Consider the following 24201-nt stretch of genomic DNA (forward strand, 5'->3'; position numbering starts at 1 on the left):
TGGGCAACGAAGAGTAGCCCCCACTCGACACAACTAGAGAAAGCCCGCGCACAGCGGCGAAGACCCAGTGCAGACAAAGAAAAAATAAATTAAAAAAAAAAAAAAAAAAAAGAATTTAGGTCACTTGGAATTGATAAGCTGCTACATAAGTACTCAGGGATCGCCAAGAGTGAGTTTTGAAAATTAAATGTGTGCTGCTGGTCCTGGTATTAATCATGTTCATGGAGGTATGACCAGTTTTCTATCTAGAGCCCAAACGGTGGGCTAGAGATATCACTCATGCCAAAGATGGTCTTCCCAAATTAGCATTTAGATTTTAACAGCAAGGATAGAACGCCCAATGATGAGCCGGAAGTAGCATCGTCGTTCACTAAGTCATCTTGACCGTCTCTACGTAGGGAATAGCCAGATCTCATTCATGAGTTGAACAGTTTTACAGCTTTCCTGATTTATAAATCACTGCTGAATCAATGTGTCTCACGAAGATGTAGTTCATGGAAAGAATATTGGCATCGTTATCTAACAACTGAGTTCAAATACTGGCTAAACCTATTTTCCTGGTCTATAAAACAAAAATATCCTTAACCTTGCAGTTATGTTCTAAGGGTTAAAAGAAACAATAGATGCAGCAATGACTCGGTGTAAAGTATTTTTTTTTAATTAATTTATTTATTTTTATTTTTGGCTGTGTTGGGTCCTCGCTTCTGTGCTAGGGCTTTCTCTAGTTGCGGCAAGCGGGGGCCACTCTTCATCGCGGTGCGCGGGCCTCTCACTATCGCGGCCTCTCTTGTTGCGGAGCACAGGCTCCAGACGCGCAGGCTCAGTAGTTGTGGCTCACGGGCCCAGTTGCTCCGCGGCATGTGGGATCCTCCCAGACCAGGGCTCAAACCCGTGTCCCCTGCATTGGCAGGCAGACTCTCAACCACTGCGCCACCAGGGAAGCCCCCGGTGTAAAGTATTGATAGCTGCAGGTCTCGTGTGGAAATGTACTGTGGGGCAAGGTCTTTAAGGCTTCTCCTTGGCCTATGTAGGGCTCACAGGTGGATTCTAAATAACTGGGATGTAATGTAGACATCCAGGGTGCTGTAGGTCTCTGGCAAGCGGATGTGCTCATATTAGCCAGTCTGACTGGAAGAGAGATGCTGAAGGGATCCGGGCCTATGCTGGATAGAAAAATCACAGTATCTCCTATCGGATTCTTTTCTTGCTTTGGGTATATTTTTTCTTTAATCATTTTATCGAATGGCCTAAACTTGATAGGGAACAATGAGTCAATAGCTTTCTTTTTGTTTCCATGGCTACCTTCCAGTATGATCCTTTGGCTGTCCTTTCCCTGAGAACTTTATTGTCAGGTTTGAGTACAAAAAGAGTAATTTTCATGTATTACAGCGTCTGGACCAGTCTAGATCAAAAGTTCACTCTCATGCATTTGCTTCAGTGCTTCTCCCCTCATCTTAGTCCAGGCCTCGGCCTGAAGTTCAGGGACTAACAGTAAGGAAAGAGCCGTAGGATGTTTTTCTGCTCCCCTGCTCCGTTCCCCTCCTAACCCCCAGCTCCTGGCAGCCCTAGAGCCTGGGGGAGGAGAGTTTACAGCAGAAGAAGGCAAAGGACATTGTTTACTTTTTAAAGAAATAGTTTTGTTTCTAATACACTCTTATTCTTTGTTATGGCAAGAATCCAATTACTAGCTCTTGGGTGGGGTATTTTATGGGTTCTTCAGAGAGCTCTGTAGAAAACTTCCAGATCATTCCCTGATAGGGCTTTTGGACATCCTGGCTGGCCTCTTTCAGTCCCTCTCAGCTCCCGCTCGAGTCCCTCACGCCGTCCAGCAGTGCTCTGGGACAGTGTCACCCAGACTGCCTGCCCCAGCACCCATCTGGGCTACAGAAGGCTTACCATCCTTGCCCCAGTAAAAGGCAGAAGGGCAGGTGCTGCCACTCTGCCCCACTCGAGCCAGCCCCCTGCTTCAGGCTGCTCCGGTGGTGGTCAGGCACCCTCGTCTATGCCTCCGTAGCCCAGGAGTTTCTGCAGCTCGGCACGGGTGGGGTGGGTGTGTTTCAGATACCCGTCTTCCCTGCTGGGAACAGCTCCATCCATGAGTGGTGCTTCTGAGGTCCATCTCCACCCGACTCCGCACAGGGGAGGGTAGAGACATCACCGTGCTCCCAACTGTTATGAATTCCCTTCCAGGAAGCCTCCCTAATGAGTCTGGGTGTTTCTCTTATATAGGTGTTGGGTGTGAAGGCTGACCACCAGTTTGGTGACTTCTTAGCAGCAGTGTGGTGAGCCCCTGTCTTTAGAATCCAGGGCGTGTATCACCCACGGGATTTGGCTTTGAGGCACTATTCAAAATTCTGGGGGCTTCTCTGGTGGCGCAGTGGTTGAGAATCTGCCTGCCAATGCAGGGGACACGGGTTCAAGCCCTGGCTGGGAAGATCCCACATGCCGCGGAGCAACTGGGCCCGTGAGCCACAACTACTGAGCCTGCGCGTCTGGAGCCTGTGCTCCGCAACAACAGAGGCCGCGATAGTGAGAGGCCCGCGCACTGCGATGAAGAGTGGCCCCCACTCGCCGCAACTAGAGAAAGCCCTCGCACAGAAACGAAGACCCAACACAGCAAATAAATAAATAAATAAATAAATTTATAAAGTTCCTACCAAAATTCAAAAACAAAAAAAAATTCTGGGCAACAACAAAACAGTCTGTACACATACTATAAATGTGGACAAGGTAGCAAGAACAACTGGCTTAAAAAAAGAAATCCATCAGTTAGTAGAGTGGAATGTGATCCCAGCTTCTTTCAGTTCCATATCAGAGGCCAGTGACTGCAGACATTTCCCTAACTCTGAGTTTTGTATTACCCTAACCCTCCCTGGCTGCTAAGACACATCTCCTGTCCAGAAGCCCATAAAACTATTTCTTACTTTCCTCCCATCCCAGAATGTGTCTAACCCTTGGGACTTTTCCCTTAGAGCTAGTCTCAGAGGCTCAGAAGGGTAACAGATGAATGTTTTGATAGGTACCTTCTGGAATGCCTTCTCTGCTAATGATGAAACGTTCAGACCCAAAGGAAGGCCGGTGGAGAAGATAGCACCGAACATATCAAATTCTAACTGCATCACGTTTGGCGAGCCCCCGGCTTATTTTCTTACAATGCTTTGCACATAATAAAAGCTTTTGCCTTGAAACATCGATTGATTGATGTCCCTTTCTGTTTCTAATACATGTGACAACACACCTCTCCATGTGTAACCACAATAAAGAAATGTTTTTAATGTTAATTTGCCACAAATGTATGAGAAAAGGCTGAACTGAAACTAAGATTTAATTAGTTCTATTTTTATTTCTCATTATTTTCTCTACAAGGCAGGTAGATAAAAACAGTGGCAGTTTTTGGTGAAAAGCATCTTATTCCTCAGACTCTTTCTGTAAAAGTAGATTCTGGCCAGAATGCATCACCTTTCCTTCAGGGGATGACATGCTATTGACTGCTTGGGAATCAATCAACAGTCCCTGCTCCACTCCTATCGTTTTAAAAAATGCCTTTGGGGACTTCCTTAGTGGTCCTGTGGCTAAGACTCTGAGCTCCCAATGCAGGGGGCCCGGGTTCAATCCCTGGTCCGGGAACTAGATCCCACATGCATGCCAAAGCTAAGAAGTCTGCATGCTGCAACTAAAAGATGCTGTGTGCCGCAAGTTAGACCCGCCGCAGCCAAAATAAATTAATAAGTAAATATTTTAAAAATGCAGACCTTTAAAAAAATTTTTTAAATGCCTTTGTGTCCTTCATAAAGGAGAGTTAGGAAGACAGGCTATTTTTTTTTCTTAATAAATCTTTAGTTTGTGTCCATTTCTTTGCAGAGGAAGCCATAATCACATGCTGATGAAAAATACCATCAGCGCCTGCACACATGGGATTAGGATGAGGGCTGCAGGTCACCAGCAGGACCAGGTGAGCCACCTGGCAACAAAGATCCTGTTTAGACCTCAACAAACGCACAGAGCACAAGATTTTTCTTTTAGGTCTTTGGTTTTTTCTTCTGCTTGGGTGCTAGTTTTTCCTTTGGTCTGGTGGATTGTCTCAGCAACCCATCCCCATGAAGCAACAGGATGGGGTGGGTGACAAAAGCCTGCCATGGCATCCAAGCCTTGGATTCAAGTCTCAACCAGCTAATTACTCACCGTGGGCATGTTGCCTAAATTCTTCATTTTCTCATTAGCAAAACAAATAATATCTGTTCTCCCAATCTCAAAAAAAAAAAAAAAAAAAAACACCCCTCAATATAACAGTAAATAAAACACAAGGTATGTGAAAGTGCATAGTCATCTCTTAAACCCTACGCAACTGTGTGGTAGGGATACGGCCCAGGGACAAGGTGTTAGGAAAGGGGGAGCAGGCAACTGTTTCGGTCAGCTGAGCTCCTGTTCCCGGCCGCATGCTTGGCTTCCCTTGGTTCTGAGAACAGAGACAACATTCTACAGGCCTTACAGGCCCTACAGGTCCTGCAAGATCCTGTTCCTTCCTACTTCACCAGCCTTGTCTTTTACTTTTTTTTCACTCTATCTAGAATTGCTATCCATCCTTTAGCTTGTAGGCAGTTATCATTTCCTTAGGGTACCCGCTCATTTAACCTGACTAGGTTAAATTGCTCCTATTGCATGATCTTATAGAACCGTGTACCTTTCCAGATTTGTAAAGTTTGTCACAACTACGATTTGCATTGATGTGATTTCCCATTAATATTTGTCTCCCCTAATTGCCTTTATGAGGGGCAGGGATACACTTTGTCCTACCGTTTTATTCCTGGTTGCTAGCACAATGCCTGGCACGTGGTAGGTGCTCAATAAATATTTGCTCAAAGAGTGAATAAGCGGCCAGATGGATGAATAACAAAATGAGTCCTTCTTGTAGATCCTATGGGACCCAAGGATAACTCTTGGATATTTGAGCTTCACCCCTGATTGAAACTTGGCCTAAAGGTCCTTGAAATATAATCAAGAAGGGGTAGTTGATAAAATGGGCATTGGAACCAGAGAAGGCCAGAATACAAATCTGATGCAAACTGCTCTTTTATCCTCAAAAATTTATTTACCTAAGAGTCACTTGGATTTGTGTATGTCAAGTGGACATACACAAAAGGACATACTGGGAAAGGAGCTTTCTGGAGAAACTGTGCCTCCTAGAGGATGCTATTCTGGGTGAGAAGGTAACTGAGTCAGGTGCTGAAGACGAAGTTGCACCTGAGCAGACTCACTTCCTCAGGAAAAAAAAGAAGGGAACTGGTCTGGGCTATGCCGGCAAACTTGTTTATTCTTGTGTCGGTGCGTGCGTATTCTGTGGCGGCTACTTCAAGATGCCAGGGCTATGCCGATGTTATTTAACTGAGAAGGAGAGGCATCTGAGCACAGGCAGTACAGCCTCAAGGCAAAGCACAGGACCAGCGTGTGGAGGGAGGGAGCTCCTCAGTCCTGCGAGCAAAAGGTGCCTCCGAACTTGGAAAAGGGACATATCTGGGGACACTGGGAACCATCACCCTTAGTTGTTCTCCTGTGGGAATTGTCGATGGGGTCAGTGGTGACTCTCAACTGATTAAGGCAGTGGGAGGCAGATGGTAGCGAGAGGATCAGGGTGGACACGCAGGGTAGTTTCAGCTGATGAGCAGGTTTATGAGCAAATGGGAGGCTCCTCCTTGAGGACTTGCAGAAATGCCTGAGGAAGACCTGGGCCAGGCGGTCAGGAAGCAAAGGAACTTGGGTCATTGTTGTGAAAGGGACTTTTCTGGTTGCCACAGCCTAGGTGGGTCTGCTGACACTTGGGTTAAAATTTAAGGGATTTATAATGTGATTTTGCATATGGTAAAAGACATTTCCGAGGAGCTGATAATTCTCTCCACGTGTATGCCCACATTGGGCAGTCCTTGGGTACAGCCACAAGGACTGATGTATTGTGAAGCTCCCTTTCAAATCGTGCACCCGAGACTGAAAATGAACCCAAGGAGGGTCCCTGTCCTGAGGTGATATTATAGGCCAATAATTCATTTTCATTTGCAAAGGCATATCTTTAGTTTTTCTATCTTCATATCCAGTAGACTAGGTTTTCTAGGTTGAATGCTATTTTGTAATATGTTTTCCCTAGTAATAAAAGAATCAAGTATATAATTAATGTTATGAGCTTACAAGTATTTTATGTAAATAAAATCTAAATCAGATAAACATGTTTTTAGAAACTGTGCCTTGATTTTTCATTCTGAAATTAGGATCACCATATCACCAAGATAGTCAAATTCTTGAACAAATGAGACTGTGACTACCACCCCTAAAATGAGGCAAGCAAATATAGAGTGATGACGGATAAGGAAGAGAGAGGATTCTCCTGACATTCCTCTGTTCCATAGATTCCTTGGCAAAGCTTGTCCTAGATGAACAGGATCCTAGGTCTTGGCATTAGGTAGAACGAGCGATCGGACTCTTCCGCTGGAGCACAGGCTGGTGGGGCTGCTGTAGGGACAGCCATCTGGACACAGGGCACATCTTCTTTTCCCAGGCAGGCTGAGAAGATGAGGAGTAACCCACCAAGGGCCGGGAAAACACCAGCAGCCCAGCCCAGATAGAGGGCATCTCCAAACTCCCACTGAGGCACAATCTCAGGGACGCTGTCATCCCAGAAGTCTTGGATTGTGGCGTAGGCCACCCAGGAGACTGGAAAGAGGGGAGTGACCGAAGCTGATGCCTCCAAAGTCCCCCCCTCAGGAGGCAAAGCCACCTCTGAAATACCCATCTGATCCTGTGAAACTGGAAGCATTGGGTCCCAAAGCCAGAGAGCAGAAGCCCCAGTAGTCCATGGGAGGCTACCACAAGGATGCGGGACGCCTGGAGCTCCAGGGGCAGAGACGAGAAGGACTCAGAGGCCTTGCACACAGTGGCAACTTCCTCCTGATCTACGCAGACCTCCCAAAGTCCCCTGATCCAGGTCTCCATTTCGTTCAGCTCCAGATTGAGAGTTTTCCATTGGGGCAGGACACATGAACAGACCCAGCCAAGCAGAGAGCAGTCCCCCAAGCTGGGCTTTCCCGCAGAAACTCCAGGCCATGGTTGCTCCCGCCACAAAAGAAAAGCAGAAAGAAAAGGAGGACAGGCGGCTTGGTGACTGATAAGCAGGCAGGACTTTTGGGGAGCTGAGTGGAAGTCTTTCACTTTTGGAGGGGGTTCCTGTTTCAGTTTTCTAGGCAGCAGCTGAGGCAGGTGCCAGGAACTTGGCAAAGTTTGGGTTTAGGGGGTGTGCCCAAGATTGGATGTGGGTGTGGATCCTGGGGGAGGGTCCCATGAGAGGCAAGAAAGCCAGACAGTAAGCATCAATACATATTTGATGAGGGAATTCATACACTTAAATCACTCCCCAGTTCCGAGAAGACGAGAATGATGTTCTGGGAATATACATTGAACTAATCTTTCTGGAGGGTCACATGACTTCATGTTTTACACTTTTAAATATCTGCATACTTTGACCCAGCACTTTACGTCCAAGAACTTACCTTAATTTACTGTGAATATATACCAAGATTTATGAAAATATCCATTGAACTAGTGTTAATAATTGTATACTACTATTATTATTATTTTAAATTATTTATTTATTTATTTATTTTAGTTGTGTTGGGTCTTCGTTTCTGTGCATGGGCTTTCTCTAGTTGTGGCAAGCGGGGGCCACTCTTCATCGCGGTGCGCGGGTCTCTCACCATCGCGGCCTCTCTTGTTGCGGAGCACAGGCTCCAGACGCGCAGGCTCAGCAGTTGTGGCTCACGGCCCCACTTGCTCCGCGTCATGTGGGATCTTCCCAGACCAGGGCTCGAGCCCGCGTCCCCTGCATTGGCAGGCAGACTCTCAACCACTGCGCCACCAGGGAAGCCCCAATAATTGTATATTATTATGTACAATTTAGGCAGCTGTTTTAAATTGATGTAGAAGAAATTTTAATGACATGAAAAATGCTTTTGATACGTTGCTAAGTGAGAAAAGCAGTGACCAAACAGTATATAGAGTATACAGAATGCAGTTTCACTTTCACCAAAAAGCGCATATATCCGTATCTATGTGTGTGTATGTATGTATGTATCATATACCACAAAATGTTAACCATGGTTATTTTAGTGGAAGGATTATGGATAGTTCTTATTTTCTTATTTGTGCTTGTCTATGTATTTTATACATTTTTACAAATTTATCATTTAGTATTTTTGTAAGCAGAAGAAAAAAATTCCCAAATCCAAGGAACCTCTCCAGACCCAGAATATACCAGGAGGGAAAGCCCTTCCTCCCCAGTCCCCTGCTGCTGCTGGGACAGCAGCTATAAATAGATGGTAGTCACACCAGCTTCCATTCGTATTTGTTGCTGCTGCCAAGAGGCAGGTTCCGACAGGAAAGGCAATAATTTGCATTTACTGAGTGAGGCTAAATACCAGACTTTTGGCTAGATTCTTTATCCTTATTTAATTTTCACACCACCGCTGTGAGAAGTTACGTGTTAGGTAACTTGCCAAGGTCCCTCAGCTGGCAAGCAACAGATCCAAGTCCTGAGCCAGGTGGTTCGGACTGTGACATTTCCTATTCTTGTCTCCAGCGCTGCAACAGAGATGCCTCCTGAGCTGCACCTGCCCACTGGTGACACAGTATGCAGGCGTGGGCTCCTCTTTATGGCAAAATACGGAAGAAAATTGGGATTTATTATATTGAAGACATAGATGTTGACCGATGTATTCTCCTATACATATTTTAACCTACTGATTGCCCTGTGGTACACTACGATGTGCAAAAGGGGCGTGGGATAGTCAGCAACGAGGAAGCGTCTGAAAAAAGCAGTTATCTTGACTTTACCCGTATGACATCTCAACACCTAAGCAGCCTGATTAGCTTATCAGTCTTGTAGGGGTGGAGGGAGGTGAGCAGAAACTTCCGGAATGCCTTTTTTTCTTTCATGTTTTATTATAGAAAATTTCAAACACATACGAAAGTAGAGCAAATGGTATAAAGAAATCTGATGTACTATCACCCAGCTTCAGAAATTATCCACTCATACCGATCTGTTTTCACCCATACCTGCATCCACCACTCCCCCTCCCTCCCTTAATCCTATCTTGAAGCACATGGGATGCTCTTTTAAATTGTAGGCTCCTTCTGCTGCTTTTATAACAACCACATGTTCTAATCAAAACGATGGCAAAATATTATGCATCTCTGGAAAGTGTCTGCTTGTACTATATCCATCCAGATTTGTGTTTGATACTTTGCTTCCTGAATCCAGGCATGCCACATGTGTGTGAGACATGATTGGTCAGGAGGAATCCTTTCAGACATTGCTCCTTATTTCTTTGGCTTTTCTTCAGAGCCCTTTCTTGGTGATTTATGAAAATCTGTAAGTCAGGAGAGATACAAACCACGATAAGCGTGAAATATGAAGGACGTCAGATTAGTGAGGGAAAACAGAACCCATTCATTTGTTAATTTCTTTTTAAAAATTTTAATTTATTTTTTATTGAAGTATACTTGATTTACAATGTTGTGTTAGTTTCTGGTGTACAGCAAAGTGATTCAGGTTTATATCTACCTATCTATCTACCTATATTTCTATATATAAATATATATATTAATTCTTTTCCATTATAGTTTATTACAAGATATTGAATATAGTTCCCTGTGCTATACAGTAGGTCCTTGTTGTTTATCTATTTTATACACAGATTGTATCGCTAAACCCAAACTCCTAATTTTTCCCTCCATGGCTTTCCCCTTTGGTAACCATGAGTTTGTTTTCTGTGTCTGTGAGTTTGTTTCTGTCTTGTAAATAAGCTCATTTGTAACATTTTTTTAGATTCCACATATAAGTGATATCATATATTTGTCTTTCTCTGTCTGACTTCCTTCACTCAGTATGATAATCTCTAGGTCCATCCATGTTGCTGCAAAAGGCATTATTTCATTCCTTTTTATGGCTTTTTATCCCACTGTGTGTATATATATATATATATATATATACCACATCTTCTTTATCCATTCATCTGTCAATGGGCATTTAGGTTGCTTCTATGTCTTGGCTATTGTAAATAGTGCTGCTGTGAACATTGGAGTGCATGTATCTTTTCGTATTAGTGTCTTCTCCAGATATATGCCTAGGAGTGGGACTGCTGGATCATACGTTAACTCTAGTTTTAGGTTTTTAAGGAACGTCCATACTGTTCTCCACAGTGGCTGCACCAATTTACATTCCCACCAGTGTAAAGGAGGGTTCCCTTTTCTCCACATCCTCTCCAGCATTTGTTATTTGTAGACTTTTTGATGATGGTCATTCTGACCAGTGTGAGGTGACACCTCATTGTAGTTTTGATTTGCATTTCTCTAATAATTAGTGTTGCTAAGCATCTTTTGATGTGCTTTTTGGCCATCTGTATGTCTTCTTTGGAGAAATGTCTATTTAGGTCTTCTGCCCATTTTTCGATTGGCTTGTTATTTTTGTTCTTGTTATTGAGTTGTATGAGCTGTTTGTATACTTTGGAAATTAAGCCCGTGTTGGTTGCATTGTTTGCAAATATTTTCTCTGAGTCTGTAGGTTGTCTTTTCATTTTGTTTACGGTTTACTTTCCTGTGCAAAAACTTGTAAGTTTGATTAGGTCCCATTTGTTTCTTTTTGCTTTTATTTCTACTGCCTTGGGAGACTGACCTAAGAAAATATTGCTATGATTTATGTCAGAGAATGTTTTGCCTATGTTCTCTTCTGTGAGTTTTATGGCATCATGTCTTATATTTAAGTCTTTAAGCCATTTTGAGTTTATTTTTTGTATGGTATGAGGGAGTGTTCTAACTGCATTGATTTACATGTGGCTGTCCAGCTTTCCCAACACCACTTGCTGAAGAGACTTTTTTTCTCCATTGTATATTCCTGCCTTCTTTGTCAAAGATTAGTTGACCATAGGTGAGTGGGTTTATTTCTGGGCTCTCTATTCTGTTCCATTGATCCATATGTCTCTTTTTGTGCCAATACCATGCTGTTTTGATTACTGTAGCTTTGTAGTATTGTCTGAAGTCTGGGAGGGTTATGCCTCCAGCTTTGTTCTTTTTCCTCAGGATTGCTTTGGCAATTCTGGGCCTTTTGTGGTTCCATATAAACTTTAGCATTATTTGTTCTAGTTCTGTGAAAAATTTCGTGGGTAATTGGATAGTGATCTCATTAAATCTGTAGATTGCTTTGTGTAGTATGGCCATTTTAACAATATTAATTCTTCTAATCCAAGAGCTGTTAATTTCTTTTTATTTACTCAAGTGTTCATTCATGCCTGCATGCATTGTCTGTCTGTGTGTAGCAATCCCACTCCATTCCCTACGCCCTTTTTCTCCTTCCTAAGTCTGGCTCTCCCCTGTCTCTTCCTGGAAACTTGAGGGATAGTTCTTAGCTTATCCAGTGCTCAGGGAGAGGTAGAGCTTCTGCAGTTGTGTTTGTGGGTATTCATGGCTTAGTTTCCTGGAGGAAGATTACAGAACCTCCACCTGACACCTCCTTCCATTCTTAGTTCAGATTCCTTATTACTGTGGAACCTCCTTGATTCAATCAGAGACTGGGTGCTCCTCCCCCAATATTTCCTCTGCCCTTTGTACCTCCTTAGAGGTGGATTAAGCTTCCAGGCCTGTTCCTTGCACAGACTCCTTCCAAGGCCTGCACTTAATTTTGTATTTGTTATTTTATATTCTTTTCCTTAAAGAGTCCTCCCCCTCCTGGCAACTCTATAAAATTTAGGCCCTACCACATCTGGATCAATCCCTCATCTACCTCGAAGATAGTAATGATCATATTTTCCTGAGATTATTTACTCACATATTTTGGATTCCCAGCCTAGCACAGTGTCCGTCATACAGTAGTTGCTCAATAAATATGTGATACAAATTTTCAGGAATTTCATCTGCAGGTCCTTCTTTCTCACTGGGCATTTATTATTAGTAGCATCTAGAATTCAAAGAGAGGCTGACAGGTCTACCAAACAGAAGTTTGGTTGGTTTTCTAGGGAGAGGCGATTCCCAAGATGTTATGGCTTCCCATCTCAACCCCCTTTGCTCATGTCACAGGAAGCTGCCCCTGCGTCACTAGGACAAGCAGATTGTTCCACAGGCACTTAAAATTGACAAGGACCTTAGGGTCAGCATCTACTTGGGGGTCCACCTTCACAATGTACCTTTAAAAAAATTTTAAAAAGCATTTTAATCAAGGCAGTACATGTTTACTGTAGAAAAATAGAAAAAACAGGGAAAAGAAGAGAATAAATACCATAAATTCACCACTAAGAGAGTTAAATTGGTGTACTTCCTTTACCTTTACCTCTATATATGTATCTATATCTATTTATTTTTTTAATACTGTACATAGTATATTGTGAAAATCTTTTAGTATGTAACGCATTTATATGCATATATGTATACATACATACATATATCTTATAGTATGTATGTAACACATTTAAATAATGAAACAATTTTTTTTAAAGTTTTGATAAAATTGATTTGTAATCTCTGATAGAAAGTGCTAAGTATCATGTTACAGTCCATACAGTACTAATGTTATTTATACCTAGGTAATATAAATAATATAAACTTATAATATATTTCATAGATGTTATATATGTATATACATATATACTATGTAATATAAAAGGAGTGCAATTATAAGCATACTTTTATTTATAATGAGGTGATTCCACTTCCTTGCACAACTGCAGAGGGCACCATTCATATAAACTGTGATGGCCACTGAGGCCCATGAGAATGAATATTTAACGAAAAAAGATCAAGATGGGCTCGTTGGGTCTTCAGGCTAGATAAATTTCACAGGTAAGCATTTTGAAGCTGAGAAAAGTTCAGTTGTGACTGGTTATTAAATAAAAACATTTTTCTTCTAGTGAAAACCCTGCGGGAAAAGACAAGCTATTTGAAAACGAACAAGGAGAAAACGCGTCTCCGCACAGTTTGCCAACTACGGGACTCCGTGAAAAGTCTACGCTAGGATAGCCGCGGTGCCTACTGGGAGTTGTAGTACGCGCCTCGCTTTTCGTGCGGAGGTCTGGGCCCCGCGAGACTCCGTTTCCCGGCAGGCCGCGCGCCAAGGCCTCCGGCGGGACTGGAGCTGCCGCGCTGGCTACAAGAGAGTGGCCCTGTCCGGGTTGGTTCTTGTGGTAGCGATGGCCTCGTTCGTGACGGAAGTCCTGGCACACTCGGGGAGGCTGGAGAAGGAGGATCTGTGCACTCGGATCAGCCGCCTGACCCAGCGGGTGGAGGAGATCAAGGTGAAGCCGGGGCAGCTGGCGGCTGGCTATAAAGGGACGGAGGGAGGAGTAGAGCCATGGCAGCCAGAGTGGATGCCGGCGGTCAGGCATGGGAGCCGAGTGGGAGGAATGAGGAGTGGGAGGGCTGGGAAGTATGTGGGCCGAGGAGGGGGCTTAGAGGGAAGCCCAGACGGGGGTTGGGGACTGCGGAGGAGAGGAGGCGGGACAGTGGAGAGGAAGAGGCGGTGACTGGGGCAGCGTTGGGAGTGGGGTTAGGCTGGGGAGGGATGGGGGGTCGAGGGCGAAGGCCGAGGAGACCACCAGAGCAGGGGAAGTGGGACTGGAAGCCCGAGGTTTCTAGGGAGGGAGCATAGGAGCGGGATAGAAATGAGGGCAATCCCGCCCAGCCCTCATCGGTGTGTGATTTCCTCCTCTGTCCCATTTGTGGATGAATATAATGGCTTTGGCAGGATTGTGCCGTTCTCCTCCCTCCCTGAAATTTTTGTTATTAAAACCTATCGATATTTTATTAAACTCTCTTCTCCATCTCCAGGGCCTTGAGACTACGATGAGTGTTATAAAACTCGTGAATAGCACCTCTTTGGACCCTGCTGTCTTGAGATTGATACAAAAACAAAAGGCACAAACCACACGCAGTTCCACTTGTACTGCTATCTTTACCTTACATTTGTATTTGCCCACATCTTTGTTACTTTCATTTAAAAAGATGTGCATATATATATGGAATCTAAAAAAAAAAGGGTCTCACAAACTTAGGAGCAGGACAGGAATGAAGACGCAGATGTAGAGAATGGACTTGAGGACACGGGGAGGGGGAAATGTAAGCTGGGACAAAGTGAGAGAGTGGCATGGACATATATACACTACCAAATGTAAAACAGATAGCTAGTGGGAAGCAGCCGCATAGCACAGGGGGATCAGCTCAGCACAGGGAGATCAGCTCGGTGCTTTGTGACCACCTAGAGGGGTGGGATAGGGAGGTGGGAGGGAGACGCAAGAGGGAGGGGTTATGGGGTTATATGTATATGTATAGCTGATTCACTTTGTTATACAGCAGAAACTAACACACCATTGTAAAGCAATTATACTCCAATAAAGATGTTAAAAAAATAAAATAAAAGAAAAAGAAAAAGATGTGTACCCGTGTAGGTCTGGATTTAAGGGAGAAATTTTAGCACTGCACCATAAAGGCACAAAAATGGTTTTATTTTACCAAAATGGTTTCCTAAATGTTAAGTATTCATGTCACTGGCATCTCTTCTTTAATATGGCTTTAGGATTTTTCATCACTTTTTATGTGATGGAAAGAGGGCAGGCTATTAAGCTACTTTAATGTGGCACTCAAGGCTCCTCCCTGTTCTGGACCTAACTTTCCTTTCACTAGTTTATTTTCCCTGACTTGAATCTTCAGACGGTTGAGAATTACTTTTTATACTCCAAACAGGCCCACTTTTTTCCTAGTTCCCAGATTTTACTTATGTTGCCATTTCTCCATCTTTAACCTATTAGTATTTCTACTCATTTTTCAAGTTCCATCTCAAATATAGTTCCCCGCATGAAAAATATCCCCATTTTCCCTCAGGCAGAGGTGCTCTGTTTCCCAGTTGTGCTCCTGGAAGACATTAACTCTGTTGCTATATTACATTTCTCTATTCTGTATTCTGATTACTTAAGTGCATACTGTCTTTCCTACCTAAAAGGAATATATTTGTGTGCAAGCATAATTTATTCCTGTGTCTTTCAAAGCATTGACTAATTCAGTGCAAAGTATTCAATAATTTGTTTATTAAATTAGTTTGCATTAAAGGAGATAATGGAACTCAAATCAGTTTAGGGTTTTAAGGGACTTCCCTGGCGGTCCAGTGGTTAAGACTTCACCTTCCAATGCAGAGGGTGCGGGTTCGATCCCTGGTTGGGGAGCCAAGATCCCACATGCCTCACGGCCAAAAAACCAAAACATAAAACAGAAGCAGTATTGTAACACATTCAATAAAGACTTTAAAAATGGTCCATATCAAAAAAAGAAATCTTAAAAAAAAAATTTAGGGTTTTAAGATTCGGCCTTACAGTTTTATAAGCAAGAGAATAGAAATTCATAAATCCATTGAGGTATACAGATTATGGGTTTAATTTATCCATTTACTTTTTTTTCTATTAGGTGTGATTAAAATTAGTGGCTATAGTCTGAGCTGATACAGTTCAAAATGAGAATTTTTGTCTCTTCATTTATCTTTTTCAGTGTTTGTACAACTCTTGGGCACTGTTGGGTTTTGGTGATCATTGTCTTCTTGCACCCTAGTAGTGTTATGGGACTCTTAACGGTGGGAGAAATGTGTTTTTTTGAGGAAACCCGTTGGCTTGGAGGGAAAGTGAATGGGTGTGTGTAACTGGCAAGAAGGCCCTAACTTGGAAGATACCCTAATAGAAGATGAGCTATGTATTTGAACAGAGTTCCCTACTCATCTCATTGTAATTTTTCCATCTTATATAATAGGGCGAGGTATGCAGTATGATCAGCAAGAAGTACAGTGAATTCCTGCCTAGCATGCAAAGTGCACACGACCTGGTTACCCAAGTGGATAAACTATCGGATGACATTGACCTGCTGAAATCCAGGATAGAGAGTGAGGTAAGAATAGTTTGTTATATAGGGTAGGTTTGTAGGGAGGCAGTTCAACTTCCTGATTCCTAAGACAATTCAGTTTTATACAGCTTTTAAAGACCTCACTTTCCTTATTGGCGAACGGAAGTTGAATTAGATGATTTTAGGGTAACGTCCAGTTTTAAAATACAAATATTTTCCAAAAGTGTACTTTAAACAATTTCTTTTTTATGGTAAAAAAAAACATTTTAAGCTATAATAATAATGTCTTGCATTTTAATAGCACTTTATAAATTAAAAAATAATCTCAGGATTTGATTGTCTTCATAATAAAACAAAAACAGATGAAGCATAGAAGTGAATAATTTGGCCTTTTCTCTTATCATCTCCTATTTAAAATGCTTATCTCTCTTAATGGCCAGCATTCTCTTATATCTGCAGCTGGCCTCAGCATATTAAAGCTTCAGCACAATCTTTTCTTTCGGCCTTCTTCTGGAAAACTGGCTCAGATCGCCAGTCACAACCACTCTACTTCCTGTCATAAAGCCACTTTCTCTGGACATGCAGAGAATCCCTGCCCGTCTTGTACTGTGTCACTTTGTGGGGCTAGCGCTTGCTATACTTCTTATGGAAAGTCTGACAGATTTTAAGAATGTTCATCACGTTTGCCAGAGCGCTGTCATCGCAAAGAAGTAAGCCCGTCTGGAAACAGGAATATCCATTTTATAATTTAAAAAATATTTTTCACATATATTATCTCACCAGGATTTTTCCCTTGCAGTTTCCTTTTAGGAAAAAAAAGCAGTTGAAAAAAATTAAGCTGATATTAGAGGTTTAAATAAAGTAGGTGTCTTGTACCTCTATTTCTAAATTATCAGTCAGGATGCATTGATATCCAAAGTCAGGATGTTGAGGTATTCTCAAGGTCCTAAAGGAAAGACACCAAGTCTCTTCTCTATGTGATAGTTACCAAAGAAGGAAAGGGAACAGATGTATTTTTAAAAATTCTCTATAAAACCTTGAATCACAAGTGGGGAAACCACTAGCTACCTAGAAAATCTATTTAACGGTGAGTTTACCAGTCATTCTGGTTAGAGGTTTTAATAAAAATAAATCCATTACTCTACAACTCTGGCACAGTTCAAGTAATATTTTCAAAGTGTATTTGTCAGACAAATGAGTCAACAGTGCAATCTTAGACTGTGCTGTTAGAAATGAAGTATCTGGAACAAGAGAGTAATGGGCTCTTTGTACGTTTTGCTGGCTAGATTATGGCTGGTGAAATTTATTCAGTTCTGGTTGTTACATTTTGAAAGGTGACTGGTCTCGATGAGAGGGTCCAGACCTGAACACTGTACCATCTGAAGAACAATGACGAAACTCAGAGTGTTTAGCTTCAATGAAAAACACTTTCAATATTTGCAGCCCAGTATTTTCATATGGGAGAAAGATTCAAATTTATGGCTAGAGAAGGGGAATTAGATTCAATAGGTGGACATTATAAAGGTGTTTATTGAGTCATTTGATATATTTATTGAGCATCTACAAGGTGCCAGATACTGTGGTAGCTGGTGAACTAGACGGTGTTTTATTTCAAAATGTGAATCTCATGCCTGTTATAGATGAATAAAATAGTGTGATAGACACTAAAATTGGAATAATCCAGTTAAAGAGAGCAGATATAGCTAAGGATGGCTTTCTGTAGGAAGTAGTGTCCAAACCAAAATCTGAAGTGGCAGGTAATTAAGCAAAAGATGAAGGAGGAATGTTTAGGCAGGCATAGGGGACAGCATGGTAGAGGCATGGAGGTAGTGGAGAGGTGTCACTTTTGGAGAACTGCAAGTATTCCATATGACAGATGTTTAGAAAGTGTGGTGGGAGGAGACATGAGATGAGATTAAAAAAGGTAAGCAAGGACTGTGTGTATCAGTTTAAGTAGTAAGGACGTTATCTTGCTTGCCCTGTAGGAGCCATGGAGGAGTTTAAGCAGGGGGGTGATGTCAGATTTGAGTTTTAGGAATCCCATTCTGCTTGCAGTTTGAAGAAAGGACTTGAGGGAAAAGAGACTGGGAAATGAGAAGGCACTTAAAGCATTAGGAGGCAGTTAAAGTAATCAGGCAAGACAGGATGCAACCTGCTCCGTTGTCAGTGGCAGTGGGGGTGGAGAAAAGTGGATGAATCCTAGGGACTTTGAAAAGATATAGGATCTCTGGGATTTGTTGATATGGGGGGTGAAAGACTGCGGAGTCAAAGATAACTGAGGAACTAGGTCATTGATGTGTCATTCACTGAAACAGAATCTAGAGGGGGAGTAGGTTTTGTTGAGTTTAAATATGGGGTGCCTGTGGGATATACAAGTGGAGCTGCACAGTTGGATTGTATGAAGATGGAGGCTAGACTGTTGTAAAGAAAGATGGGGCCGGGCGGGAAACTGAAATGCAATGGCTCAAACGAGATACATATTTTTCAATCGTAGTGTCTAGGCTAGCAGGCTGATTCTACAACCCAGGGCCTGGCTACTGTAGTGTAGTCTGTGTCAAGAACTGTGAAGGACAGTTTATTACTCACAGTGGTGGCCAGAGGATGAACGTTTTTGCACAGTGCTGCAAGCCCCAGTTTCTACAGGGCAGTGTGCAGTGCGCTGTATGGATAGAAGAGAACTTCTGTGCTTAGGGAACCTGAACCTTTTCTAACAGGTAGTGAGCATGCCGGCTTTTTGCTATGGAGGAAAACGCCAGCTCTGTTTTTCAAGCTGTTTACTACACAAACATTTTTGAAAAGATAGTCCAGAACAAAAGACAGTCAGTTGCTTCACTTGCAAGATAGTGCAGAAATATGAGAGACTCCTAAAGAATTGTCTTCCAACGGTCTGTAGGGCAGCGGAATTGGCAACACCTGGTGGCTTGTTAGACGTGGAGGATCTCAGGCCCCATCCCAGACCTACTGAATCAGAATCTGCACTTTAATAAGATTCACCAAGCGATATGTATGTATGCATGTTGCAGTTTGAGAAACACTGCTCTAGGATTTTGTTGTTTGCATGGTTGAAGTTGGTCTCTCTCCATGTCCAGTTATAGCTGCAGGTTAAGGTCAAATAGAGGGAATAGAGGAGACATCTGTTTTTTCTTAACACTTGGAAATGGTACACATCACTTCTGCTTATATTCCATTGGTGGGATCTTAGACACGTGGTCACACCTGACTGTGCAGGGCACTAGTACCTATAGTCTAGCTGCATAGCCTTGTGCTGTTACTGTGGGAGAGTGGGGGAATGGATTTTAGAGGACAGTTTGCATGTCTCACTACCCATTTACATATTTGGATGTTAGGAAAATGGTGTGGACATGAGGTAGCTGCACTTAGAAGTTGAAGCTATGGGAATGGATGAGATTGCCCAGAGAGAGCGTGGAGAGCAGGGCTTTTCAGTACAGGCACAGCTGGTATTTGGGGCCGGACATTCTTTGCTGTGGGGGCCTATCCGGTACACTGGAAGGTGTTCAGTAGTAACCCTGGCCTCTACTCACTAGGTGCCAGTAGAGCGCCCTCGATCGTGGCATGCCAGACGTCTCTAGACATTGCCAAATGTCCCTGGATCGGGATGGGGTAAAAAAAAAAACGTTTATTTTTTGAGAACCATTGGTTCAGAGTAATGAGAGGGCCAGGGAGAAAGGAATATCAGCGTGTGTGAAGTGATCGGAGGGGAAATTTCGCTCCCAAAAGAAGACGAAAGGGAATGGCCAAAGAACCAGGAGGAAAATGAGTAGATATTGGTGTCATAGAACTAAGGGAAGGAAAGTAACAGTGTACTGATGCATGGTAATACTGGTGACATATGCTTTGGATTTAGCAACAAGGATTTGATTGGTATTTTGGCACCAACTGCTTTGGAACAGCTTTGGTGGCATGGCGGGGGGTAGAAACCAGATCACGTGAGTTACAGAGTGAGAAAGTAAAGACAGTGAGTATGAATCACTCTTGCAAGAAGCTTGTTTGTGAGAGGGAGGAGAGAAATCCTGTAGCTACCGAGAAATAGGGCGGTTGCTGAGGTGGAGGATATTTTTTCATAGAGTTGGGGGAAATTTTAAATCATATTTAAATCTGATGGGAGGAGCCATGCTCCAATAGGTATTCATATAATTGGAACGGAGAATGACTTAGGGAGAAGTAAAAGAGAAGAGAGGAAATAATTGATAGTGCAAAGTCCCTGAAAAGGTGGGACAGAATGGGAGGCGGATTCTCACTCAACGTAGAGAAATCTTTCTATTAGTTAAGACTATTCAACTGAAGAATGAATTATCACTTGGCAGTGGGGATACCAGTAATCCAGGTGGATGAGTTCTTTGATGAAAGATAACTGCTTAAACTAAGAATACATGGTGGCACGAGGATATTATGTTGATGGGAACGGGTATTCCTGCATAGGATAAGGGTTTGGGCTAAGTGGACCACTTAAAGTCTCTTCCTACTACATTCTGTGATTTTTGTTCCAGTCTTAACCAGCATTTAAATTTCATCATGAATTATATTCACCTAATAAAGCTTATTGATTACAGTAAATGTTTCATTTCTTAAGTGTAGTATAGCTTAAAAGTACTTGTCTTTGGTGTGTGACTTAGGTCCGCCGGGATCTTCACGTATCAACTGCTGAATTTACAGACTTGAAGCAACAGTTGGAAAGAGACTCAGTAGTCCTAAGTTTACTTAGACAGCTACACGAGGTCAGTATACTCAAATCAAACTTTAGTGTTTTGGTGGTGAGAAAGTTATTTTTTTTTCCAATTGTCTTATCATTCAATGGGTAACCCCTAACTATGTGGTGTTTTTTCATAGTTTAAAAATAAACAAGCAGACAGACTTGAAATAGTAGGATGTATAAAATAAAATATCTAATAACTATACTTATCTTTTCAGTTTTCTACTGCTATTGAGGAATATAATTGTGCATTGGCAGAGAAGAAGTATGTTACTGCTGCTCAGCGTCTAGAAGAGGTATTAAACACTTTCTCTAAAGCATGAGCAATTAGTACTATTCTTTTTTCAAAAAATTAATTAATTAATTTTTTATTAAAAATTAATTTATTTATAAATTAATTAATTAATTAAATTAATTAATTTATTCATTAAGCACACGGGCTTTCTCTAGTTGCGGCGAGCGGGGGCTACTTTTCATTGCAGTGGCTTCTCTCGCTGTGGAGCATGGGCTCTAGGTGCGCGGGTTTCAGTAGTTGTGGCACGCGGGCTTTAGAGCACAGGCTCGGTAGTTGTAGCGCACGGGCTTAGTTGCTCCACGGCATGTGGCATCTTCCCGGACCAGGGCTCGAACCCATGTACCCTGCATCGGCAGGCAGATTCTTAACCACTGTGCCACCAGAGAAGTCCAGTACTATTCTTGTTTTAAGTAAATTTTGTGTTGCACGTATTCCTTATCATTATACAAATATATTCTAATTGCCTAGAGTCCAGATGAAATGTTAACAATGATTCCATTTCACTACCAGGCACAGATATGCTTGAAGTTATTAAAATCCAGAAAATGCTTTGATTTAAAAATACTGAAATCTCTCAGCATGGAGCTTACAATACAGAAACAGAACATACTTTATCACCTTGGAGAAGAGTGGCAGAAGCTGATTGGATGGAAGTTCCCACCATCAAAAGGTGCTGCTGACCTCAGGTGGACTGCTTTGCTTAATCTGCCTGAACCAGTTTGGCCTCTGAATATATTCCAAATATTTTATGTTGGGAGAGAGGAAGGTTTCCTTTATTAATCTCCCAATTCTGTATTGAGTTCTCATGTTAAGCAGAATGCTTTTTAGGACCAAAATGCTTGTTGCTTCCCGTACATTTCTCTTTCTGTCCCTCTCACTGGGAAGGAGCAGAGAAGAGAGATGATGATTGGGAGGGGTCCAGGTGGTGAGGCTGTGGTAGAGGAGGTGGTAGCACTTTAAGACCACACAGTTTCCACTGCATGGTAGGATGTGCTCATTCCCAAAGCTCTAATCCCAACAGTTTATCTTTTCTAGAAAGCTTAAAGAAGCTGTTCAACCATTCTCTCTCTCTTGCTAAGGAAAGGGATAGGAGTTTGGCCCAGTTTTTTTCAGTCCTTGGAGAAAAATGGTGACAAAATCATGAGATGGGGGATGCTTTGCAAGTTGAAGAAATAAGATAACTGTGGCCCTGGCTTTTATTTATACAGCTGGGCTCTCAGCCCCTCTGCCCACCTCTGGGTGTGAGCCCTCTTTGATATCTTGTTTACACAAAGTAAAACCTCTGAGGGTGTATGGGAAGGACATTCCATTAAACCTGGTATATTTTCCAGCATTTAATCTTGAAATTTAGTCTGTTTCAGGGGAAACCTCACAGCCTCCCCTTGCTCCCTTTCCCATATCCACTGTGGCCTTCAAATACATTGTATATGTTTGTGTGTACACACACGCACGTGCACACACACACACACACACACCCCACCCTGTATGTATTAGGTATTTTCAAGGAAGTCATCGAGAAAATTTTAGATTCTATTTCCAAGCAGACTGTAAAATTAAGAGAAGGTGGCAGGTGTGTTAATTCTTTGTTGTAACACACTCTGTTAAACTTGTTTGGCAGGCTGTTCTCTTTACTTCGTAAGAGGGAACATAGAATAGGAGGCTTTAATTGAAACTAGGATCTCACTTTTTATTCTTTGCCTTCATTCTGTCATTCAACACATTCTTTTTTTTAATTGAAGTATAGTTGACTTACAATGTTGTGTTAATTTCTGCTGTACAGCAAAGTGATTCAGTTATAAATATAAATACATACTTTTTTATATTCTGTTCCATTATGGTTTATCACAGGCTATTGAATATAGTTCCCTATGCTATACAGTAGGACCTTGTTGTTTATCCATTCTCAACACATATTTAGTAAGCAGTTATTGTATGCACATCGTCTTACTTTGGCACTCAGTTTGATTCTTTGAACATATCAAAGGAAGTAATTTCCTGTTTTAAAGTGATGCCAAGGACATGTATTTAGTAATTAATATTTGATTGCATTAGAAGTGTACTGTAGTAAAACCACATATTTAGGACTCTTAGTAGACAGTGGGCTCTCAGGAATAGAAATGGGAACATCTTGTATTGCTGAGACAGCTGATATTTTTTCCCTTCTTCTTAGATATCAGCAACTTGGAATCTTGCCTACAAACAGAACTTCATTTATGCACTGAACAATCTCAGAAAGAAGAGAAGACCCCCGGGCCATCCATCAGTTCTGTCCTCTTGGCATTTTCTCTTCTTGGGGAGCTACATACCAAGCTTAAGTCATTTGGTAAGGCATAATACTTTGTTTCATTTACATGAAATTTCAGAAGGTCCATTGTTAAAGGAATGACAGAAAAATTATCAGTATTCTCTGAATAATATTGATGATGGATCATAGGGTTTGGCTTCATGATTTATCAAGTGGAATTGTATAAATATTACACTTTTCATTAAGGGCTTAGATCCTTTCCTTTTTTCTTTTCTTCTTTTATTTTTTTAAAGTAGCTGCTGGTATTTATTTTATTTGATTTTTTGAATAATTTAAATAAAAATCTGTAGACAATCTGGGAAACTTCAGTGGGAAAACCTGCAGTGCATAATGGGTGTTGTGTAATGTCATGGTGTATGTATTTTTGTTGTCAGGCTCGAAGATCTTTTTTTTTTGAAGTGTCTTCTAGTGATTTATTTTTTATGAGTGTTCATAAAACTTTCAGGTCAGATGCTGCTGAAGTATATCCTTAGGCCTCTGGCGTCTTGCCCATCCCTTTTTGCTGTGATAGAAAGCCAACCCAACATCATTATCATTCGTTTTGAATCTGTGATGACTGACTTGGAGCATCCATCGCCATCTGAAGTTTTTGCCAAGATCAGACTGGTCCTGGAAGTGGTCCAGAAACAACTTCTAGGTATGTATCCCCAAGGCAGTGCTTTTATATTTTAGAGAAGTCGATATGGTTTTTGAAAGTAAATATTATTTTAAAGTGGATAAAAATGTCAGCAATCTGAGTGAATGGCGGATCAGACGTGAGTAAATTATGTCATGGGAACAAAGTAGTTACCTTTTTATTTCTTGCTCTATTTTGCATTCCTTCTCTGCCCTGTGTTGACAAGTAGGGTCCTTAGTGGTGCCCTAGAGTCTGTGTTTGTAATATTTAGTTGAATTTTGGGATGCATTTCCCTCATGGGACTTCTAGGAACATCACATTTTGGGACTCTTGCTTTAGTTGTAGGAGAAGCAGAAATGAACCAAGTGCTG

General features: G+C 42.0%; 2 protein-coding genes across 2 annotated transcripts in view; one reads left to right on the plus strand and one right to left on the minus strand.

The window, feature by feature from the left end:
* Window positions 1–6415: 6415 nt before the first annotated feature.
* On the minus strand, window positions 6416–7090 carry CLDN25 (claudin 25). Its single transcript, XM_036859726.1, is given in 3 exon segments — window positions 6416–6745; window positions 6748–7048; window positions 7050–7090. Coding segments are annotated over 3 exon segments (672 nt in total).
* A 6042-nt stretch (window positions 7091–13132) lies between these two features.
* The window catches only part of ZW10 (zw10 kinetochore protein), a 32388-nt gene continuing 21319 nt past the window's right edge, over window positions 13133–24201 (plus strand). The window contains exons 1-7 of the mRNA XM_036861633.1: window positions 13133–13319; window positions 15814–15948; window positions 20538–20639; window positions 20833–20910; window positions 21420–21579; window positions 23080–23232; window positions 23660–23851. Coding sequence (XP_036717528.1) covers window positions 13215–13319; window positions 15814–15948; window positions 20538–20639; window positions 20833–20910; window positions 21420–21579; window positions 23080–23232; window positions 23660–23851 — 925 coding nt within the window. The 5' untranslated portion in view covers window positions 13133–13214. The remainder of the gene's footprint in view (window positions 13320–15813; window positions 15949–20537; window positions 20640–20832; window positions 20911–21419; window positions 21580–23079; window positions 23233–23659; window positions 23852–24201) is intronic.

Source organism: Balaenoptera musculus, chromosome 8, assembly GCF_009873245.2.
Source record: "Balaenoptera musculus isolate JJ_BM4_2016_0621 chromosome 8, mBalMus1.pri.v3, whole genome shotgun sequence".
Taxonomy (NCBI): Eukaryota; Metazoa; Chordata; class Mammalia; order Artiodactyla; family Balaenopteridae; genus Balaenoptera; species Balaenoptera musculus.